We start from the raw sequence: 8,736 nt of genomic DNA, 5'->3' as shown, positions 1-8,736 counted from the left end.
CCGGGCGTCCTGGATCCGCGCAGGGCCGGGCCTCCAGGCCTCGGAGTGGCCTCCTGCGCCCCGGAGCCCGCGCGAACGGCTGCTCTCACTGTCGGCCCTTCGCAGAGATTTCAAACCTGACACGACTTGAGGGTGTCCGCTCGACCACCACCACGTGGACACGACACGTTGTAAAGCAAACAGGAAGATTCCCAGAGGGAAACTGTGAATGCTTCTGATTTAGCAATGCTGTGAATAAAAGAAAGATTTTATACCCTTGACTTAACTTTTTAACCAAGTTGTTTATTCCAAAGAGTGTGGAATTTTGCTTTTGGGAGGGGAGGGGAGATGCAGCTCATCCTGTTTGGCGTCTAATTCTTGTTTTTAATTTTTTTTCCCGCACCTTATAAATTGCAAAATGCATATTTGCATTTGGGTGGTTTTTATTTTTATATACGTTTTATATATATATATATATAAATTTGAGCTTGCTTCTTTGTTGCTTTGACAATGGAAAGAAATATGATTCCCATTTCTGTAAGTTTTATTTAACTTTTCTTTTGGACTTTTGTGTAGTTGTTTTTTGAGAAGAACAGCTACAGCTTTGGGTCATTTTTAACTACTGTATTCCCACAAGGAATCCCTAGATATTTATGTATCTTGATGTTCAGACATTTACTTATGTGTTGATACTTTTTAATTATTTAAATGTACTTATATTAAGAAGAAAAATATCAAGTACTACAAGTTTTTTGTTTGTTTGTTTCTGATAGTAGCCAAAGTTAAATGTATCACATTGAAGAAGGCTGGAAAAAAGGATGGGTAATGTGATCACTTGGTTATCTATAAGTATTGTTTACATTAAACTCCCTTTCATGTTAATCAAACAAGTTGGTAGCTCATGCAGCGATATTTTTAATAGGACTTTTTAGACATTAAGGGTCACTCCAAGGATCAGAAGTATGAGATTTTCTGCCAGGTTCAACAAGGGGTCTCATAGCTGGTTTCCTCCCTTCAAACAGAGAAGGTCAAATCTAGTCCCAAAGTGTTCAGGCAGGTGCCAGTAATTGCACCTTTGGCGAGGATTTGATTTCTGCCTAGGGATTTGTGCACTCCATGGCCTTCTGATAATTTCACATATGTTTTATAACAGGACACATCCCCAGTGAACTGTGTGGAGGAGCGGTATTTACATAGGAACCAACTGAATGAATTTAGGGCCTACAATTGTAGCTAATGAGGGGCCCATCAGAAGCAGGCCTGAAGGAGCCAGCTTTCCTCCCTGATGCCTCAGTCAGTGGGAGAATGCAGTCCTACCTGTGAGGACCCCCATCTGGTACTGCCCACTCACCAACGTCTTTGCGTTGCTTTCACCAGGCTGAGCCCCTCCCCTCTGGGGTGTGCACGTTTACCTGTGCACCAGCGTGACAGGAAAGATTCATGTCACTGCTGTCCATGGCTACAATTCAAAGGTACCCTATGTCACTGTAAATTTTATGGCACTATTTTTATTGGAGGATTTGGTCAGAATGCAGTTGTTGTACAACTCATAAATACTAACTGCTGATTTTGACATATGTGTGTTCAAAATGATCTGGTTATTTAATGTACCTCTTAAAATTAGTCGAAACCATTTCAGGTCAACTCTGAAGAGTATTTGAAAGCAGGACTTCAGAACAGTGTTTGATTTTTATTTTATAAATTTAAACATTCAAATTAGACAGATCTTTGGCTGCAGGCAGCAAAACAGCTGGACTTATTTAAAACAACTTGTTTTGAGTTTTCTTATATATATATTGATTATTTGTTTTACACAGATGCAGTAGCACTTTGGTGAGAGTTAAGAGTAAAGCAGCCTGTGTTGCCAGGTTGTTCTTATCTAGAAAAGAGCTATAGCAGATCTTGGAGAAACTCAATATATCCATTTTCATTTTAGACATTACTCCCTCCACAATTCAGTTACACACATTATTCCATATTGCATTTTTGCTGCTAAATGGCCATCAAATGTCAGAAAATTTAATAGTTTAATTTCTGAATAGGACCATTCAGCCCATGTCCCCCACTTCAACTAAAGTGTTCTTTTCAGCATATGTTGCCAATGTTTGACCAGAGAAAATGCTGGGAGAGGGGGGATGACTGAAAAAAACGTATATTTTTTAGTTCAGTTCTGGTACCTGAAGATATTCCAACTCAAAACCAGCCTAATGCCCTACAAGGGGTATTAGATAATCGCTCCTATTGAACCTTTACTCGCAAAGCCATGAACAGAGAGGGCTTGTCACTCTGTTGTAGACTCACTGGCTTGGTTAGTCAGAGCTTTATAGACTTACCAGCATATGTAGTATTTAATCATTTCAGGAAAAAAATCCATCTTTATCTGTTTTGGAGATAGGTCTCACATGACACATTTTCCCCCGAGAAACTTCATTTGTTGCCTTCAGGTAAATTAAGATGTCTTTTTATTCATTACCTTCAGATAGATGAAGGTATCGACGAGAACCTTAAGCCAATCATGTTATAACTGGATGTATCTGGAAAGCATTGGTCCAGGAGAAGAAAGAATGAATGAACCATTTCAACTGCTTATTCATGCCCCTACTTATGATTTCAACATGGACACATGTTCCAGTTCTTTCTGCTTTGCTCACTATCTAAAAATACATTTCTCCCTCTCTGTCCTTCAGTGTCTCCCTCTTTCTCTCTCTCTTTTCCTCCTCCAAATTCCACCTCCTACTTCCTTCCATCTCCTATGTTCTCTTAAAGAGATAGCACACACCTCCATCCTAATACCAAATGTCCAGAACCAAAGGAGGACCAGTTCCTCTCCCTTTATACGAAGGAACATGATGAGTCAGCCTTTCTCCTCTTCATGGGTTTCTTCCAGCAGAACAGAGACATTGCCAACATTTTGGATCTGCTTGCTATCCAAATGCAGTAACAAAAACTTTCCTGGGCAAATGACATTGAGTGAGTAAATAGACAGTCTTTCTGCTGCCTAGGGTTTCTGTGCAGACAAACAGAAATGCTCTGATTAGAAAGGAAATGAATGGTTTCACTCAAATGTCCTGCAATTTTGGATTGCAGATTTCTTTCTTGAAATACCTATTTCCTTGGGACATTCCGTCCTGGTGATTTTTATTTTTGGTGGTTTTTATTTTTGGGGGGGAAATGACATGTTTGGGGTCTTTTATACATGAAAATTGGTTTGACAATAATCTCAGAAAGTATTTTTTACATCTGAACAAAATGACTTTTTGTTTACCGTAGCATATACATTTGTTTGGGGTTTTTTGTTTATTGGGAATTTTTTTTTTCCTTTTAGCCAGGTCAGTATTAATAAGGCTGATCATTTGGCTTTTTTTTCTTCTTCCAGAAGAGTTGCATCAACAAACTTATTGTATTTATGTATGTAAATAGAGTTTAAGCTTCATTATAAAATAATAATGCCTATAGTAACTTTTTTCCATTTTGTGTGTGTGTGTTTCTAATGACTTTTTCTTGTGTTTGCTAAATACTGTAGGAAAAAATGCTTCTTTCTACCTTATTTTAAACTTAAAAATGAGCAACTTCTTATTCACTTTTTGTAAACAGTTAACAGCATGGCTCCATTTTTTTTTTTTTAAGTTCACTTTTTGTTCTAGGGAAACGAATGTGCAAAAAAAAAAAAAAAAAACACCCCAAACTGTTGGTTATTTGTGTTATTCTGGATGTATAAAAATCAATGGAAAAAATAAACTTCCAAATTGAAATGGCAGTATAACACATCTATTGAAAAAGCAATGGGAAATGTAGTCATATTTAAACAAGCCCCCACCTCATGTCTATTCATGTGGCAAGTATTGGATCTGGTCACAAAGTCGCCTGAAAATGCGTGCGTGGGCTTCTTTCTCCCTGGTACAAACATGTTGAACACTTTCTGAAAGGGAAGCTCATGTTTTAAGCCAGATGACATGAGAGAATATTCCAGAACCCCCTCTCCAAGGTGTTTCTAGATAGCACAGGAGAGCAGGCGCTCACTGTACACAGTCCACTGTGTAGTTGAGGTGGGCCTCCTCCCCTCCTCTGGGGGCCTTCATCACGCCCAGCCTGTGCAGGGCAGCTGGACTGCTGCTGCCTAGGTGCCGTCGGAGCCTTACATTCTTTGTACCACAGTTTCTTCTGTAAATCCAATGTTATGACTAGTGTGAACGGCAAATAAACAGTTTGACAAGTACGGACACCATAGCCAATTGGTTTTGTCTTTCTCTGCAATGACGGGCCAGGAAACCGAATAAAGCCCACTGCAACACACTCGAAAGTTCCCTTCAACAAAGTTTTGAATTGAGGCACGCCCTGACTCCAGGAGGCATGGTGACCCAGAGAAGGCCTAGTTGGGGTGCTTCGTTAGATATGAAAAAGGACCAAAGCGTGTGTGTGTGCATGTGTGTGTATACGTACGTGTGTGTGTGTATGCGTACATGTGTGTGTTTGCTTGAGTCTGGGTCTCACTCTGTCACAGGCTGGAGTGCAGTGGCATGGCTCACCACAACCTCAACCTCCTGGGCTCAAGCAATCCTTCTGCTTCAGCCTCCTGAGTATCTGAGATTATAGGTACATGCCACCATGCCCAGCTAATGTTTTGTTGATCTGTGGTGTCACTGTGTTGCCCAGGCTGTTCTCAAAGTCCTGGGCTCAAGCCATCCTCCTGCCTAGGCCTCCAAAAGTACTAGTATTATAAGTGTGAGTCACCGTGACCAGCCAGAAGCATGTTTTGATGCATGTTTAAAAATAATAACAAAAAAAGAAACAAAAAAGAATTACATGGGATTAGCAAACACAAAGTGAAAAGGGTGTATATTCAACCTGAAACCAGATAACCCTCCTCAGTCTTCATTTCTGTAAATTATGGGAGTCAGACTTGAGTAGTGGTTGGGAGTTTTTTAAAAGAGATTTTTCCACCTCCAACACCCCTGTGCAAAGTGTTATTAGTATTTCAGTCTCACATCACCTTCCCACCAAAAACTACTGTCTAAAGCTTCTTTCATTTCTGTCACTGCCATCTCACAGGACCTCATGACTGACCTTAAATGGTCTGTAGAGTGGCTTCAAAAAATGTCAGAAACCAAAAGCAAGTGGTCAGCATGAAAGGATCTGACCTAGGGAGTCATGGCTAATGATAAAGGTAGGAAAAGGGAGGATAGGATTAGGTTATCTGTAATCATGGCTGTGTACTAGGAAGAAAAAAACTGAAGCTTGCCAGAAGATGCTTGATTGCCTTTGTTCGTAAGTTTTTTAAACCAAACTTTAATGTCAGGAAGATTTTGTACTTTTGGAATAACTCAAGGTATTTCAGAGGAGAATTCTAGAACTGAAGAAGAAGAACAACAAGCATTTGCACCTTGATGTTGACCTTGATCACCTGGCTGAAGTAGTGTTTGTCAGATTTCTTCTCTGTAAAGCTACCCTTTTAATTCCCCTCCCTACCCCTTTTCATACTGTTCTCTTTGGAGGAAGTTACTATGCAAAGCCTACCCCTTAAGAAATGGAGAGTTATGCTCTCCCTCCCTTCAGGAGGCAGGAATCCTTGACCCCTAGAATCCTAGGGCAACCTCTGCCTGCAGGTCTCATGCCTTGTGAGATACAAAGACGAGGGAACTCTGATGTAAAGGGCTCCTTTTGCCCCAGAGGGACTGGCAGCTTCTTCCCCTGCTAAGATGCACCAATACCTACACCCACCCTCCAGCCTGCAGAACTCAATCTTGCAGAATGCTTAGGGTTCTAGAAGCAGATCAATGTTGTCACTTAGAGCTCACTAGCTGTCTTTACACAAGGCCAAACTTTCTTTCACTCACAAGATGATACAGATAATATCCTCACCAGAGTATCCAGTTTTGGATCAAGATTACTAGATTCTACCATTTACATTTTTATTTTAGGTTTGGGAGAGTTGGCTGAACTGTACCTTACAACCTCACAGAATTCCCCACATCTTTGTTCAGCATGAGCCCACCCTGTGTTCATGACCACCCTTACCTGGGCTCTCAGAATTCCAACTCCCAGAATCTTAAGCGATCTCAGAAGGGAATAAATGCACCTCCCCCTCCCCACGTGCATAAATATGCCTTCCCATTCCTTGGGGTTTCTCAGCAGATAACTTTGTCTCCTTCCTGACTAATATAAAGAACTAGGTTCCCATGTTCATTTCTTTCAGAGGGAGAGGAGATGGTATGGAATGTGTTTACTGCTCCAGTAGGAGGAAGGTTAGTTATGTGCCAAATTTTAATATTGGTAATTAAATTTTGCATACCTCAAATTCTCCCTCCAGTTTCAATTGCATTACTGCTGTTGTAAGGATTAATTATTGTTTCAAAAGTGTTTTGAAGATAAAAAGTCTTACATGCATACAAAGTATGATTATTTGTTATTACAAATAATTGTATGCAGTCACTTTTTTTTTCTCTCACCTCAGTGATTCTGTGAGGGTTTCTATGGGCAATTAAAAGCTACAGTGTCTCTCTCACAAAATGGCTGCCTTTGGGTACAATGTCCATTATTTAGGTGATGGGTACATATGAGACCCAAAGCTCACCATTATGCAATACATTCAAGTGACAGACCTTCACGTGTATCCTCCTGAATATAAAAGTTTTTTTAAAAAGAAAAGTTTAAATTCATTTTATAATGTATTATTTTTATTGAACCCAACTAACAAGGTTCTATATTAAGTACTGTGGAATTTTTTTTAAAAATTACTGCCCTCAGAGAACTTACTATTCAGTAAGAGAAATAAATAGAAACAAACTTAGCAAAACCAGATGTACAGAAAAGTTTACAAAATAACTGAAAGCATAAAATGCTTATAAAATATGATGCTAAAACTGGGGTAACATAGAAACAATAAAGTGACTTGAGAGCCTCCACCTGGACTCCGCCATGTTGAGTCCTGTGGGTTGTGTGGTTGCCTCCTTGGCCTTCAGGGCCTTGAGGGGACTCAGCCCTTCAGTATTGCCACCGCAAGCTCAGCTCTTACTGTGAGTCACTCCAGCAGCGATCCAGCCTGCCAAAGACTATGTGGTGCAAACATCTTCTTAGCTGAAGGTTGGCACCACCACTGGGTGTACCGTGGCAGCCATTGGTACAGTGGTGGAAGTCCAACTTGATGAGTGGCTACCTCCCATCCAAAATGCCCTGGAAGTGCCAGGTAGGGAGACCAGGCCGGTTGTGGAGGTAGCCCAGCATTTGGGTGAGGGCACAGTAAAGACCATCACTATGGATAAAACAGAAGGTTTGGTTAGAGGCCAGAAAGTCCTGGACTCTGGTGCACCAATCAAAATGTCTGTTGGTCCTGAGACTTTTGGCAGAATCATGAATGTCATTGGAGAGACACACTAATGAGAGAAGATCCATCAAACCCAAACAGTTTGCTCCCACTGGTGTTGAAGCTCCTGAGTTTATGGAAATGAGCATGGAGCAGGAGATTCTGATGACTGCTATCATGGTTGTGGATCTGCTAACTCCTTATGCCAAGCGTGCAAAATTGAGCTCTTTGGTGGTGCTGGAGTTGGCAAGACTGTGCTCATCATGGAGTTAGCCAGCAATGTTTCCAAAGCTCATGGTGTTTTCTCTGTGTTTGCTGGTTTTGGCAAGAGGACTCTCGAGGGCATTGACTTATATCATGAAATGATTGAGTCTAGTGTTATCAACTTAAAAGATGCTATTTCCAAGGCATCACTGGTATACAATCAACTGGACAAACCATCTGGTGCTCATGCCCAGGTAACTCTGATGGACCTGACTGTGACTGAATACTTCAGAGACCAAGAGGGTCAAGATGTACTCTTGTTTATTGATAACATCTTCCGCTTCACCCAGGCTGGCTCAGAGGTATCTGCCTTATTGGGCAGAATCTCCTCCACTGTGGGCTATCAGCCTACTCTGGCCACTGACATGGGTACTATGCAGAAAAGAATCACCCCTACAAAAAGAGATCTATGTCCTTTGTGCCGGCTGATGACTTGACTAACCCCATCTCTGCCATGACCTTTGTCCACTTGGATTCTACCACTGTACTGTCTCGTGCTATCACTGAACTGGGCATCTATCCAGCTGTGGATCCTCTGGACTCCACTTCCTGCATCATGGATCCCTACATCATTGGTACTGAGCATTATGACATTGCCTATGGGATACAAAAGATCCTGCAGGACTACAAATCCCTCCAGGACATCATTGCCATCCCAGGTATGGATGAACTGCTGGAGGAAGACAAGCTGATTGTGTCCCATGTGCAGAAAATACAGTGTTTCTTATTTCAGCCATTCCAGGTTTCTGAGATCTTCACAAGTCATATGGGGATGCTGTTACCCCTGAAGTAGATCATCAAAGGATTCCAGCAGATCTTGGTCAGTAATATAACCATCTCCCAGAATAGACTTTCAATATGGTGGGACCCATTGAAGAAGCTGTGGCAAAAGCTGATAAGCTGGCTGAAGAGCATTCATTGCGAAGGGTCATTTTGGCAACACCAAGCACTCATCCTCTGGTATTGTCCCTCTCCTTGCGCCAAAACCAAAAACCTTCAGTCTTCTGTGTAGGCTCTACAAAGCCTTGATTGAAGACATGTTCTGGCTGAATAGTGTTCAAAGTTTCCAATAAAATGCACATCCTCAAACAAAAAAAAAAAAAGAGAGAGAGAGAGCAAAAGAGAAAGAAATGGCTTGCTAACTCTTGGTCAGCAAACAAGAAAAAATTCTCAATATCACTAATCATCAGAGA

At 41.2% G+C, this 8,736-nt stretch overlaps 1 protein-coding gene and 1 pseudogene across 1 annotated transcript in view; both read left to right on the top strand.

Moving 5' to 3' along the window:
- The window catches only part of RUNX1 (runt related transcription factor 1), a gene marked incomplete at its 5' end in the record, with an annotated part of 105,538 nt that extends 103,035 nt beyond the window's left edge, over nucleotides 1–2,503 (top strand). Inside the window, 2 exons of the mRNA XM_008074067.1 lie at nucleotides 24–170; nucleotides 2,459–2,503. Coding sequence (XP_008072258.1) covers nucleotides 24–170; nucleotides 2,459–2,503 — 192 coding nt within the window. The remainder of the gene's footprint in view (nucleotides 1–23; nucleotides 171–2,458) is intronic.
- A 4,391-nt stretch (nucleotides 2,504–6,894) lies between these two features.
- LOC103276660 lies at nucleotides 6,895–8,392 on the top strand (annotated as a pseudogene).
- Nucleotides 8,393–8,736: the final 344 nt, after the last annotated feature.

The sequence above is a fragment of the Carlito syrichta genome, unplaced genomic scaffold (genome assembly GCF_000164805.1).
Source record: "Carlito syrichta isolate Samal-C Ts95f unplaced genomic scaffold, Tarsius_syrichta-2.0.1 Scaffold316292, whole genome shotgun sequence".
Classification (NCBI taxonomy): Eukaryota; Metazoa; Chordata; class Mammalia; order Primates; family Tarsiidae; genus Carlito; species Carlito syrichta.
Note: the sequence above shows the minus strand (reverse complement) of the source record. Positions and strands in the feature narration are given on the sequence as shown.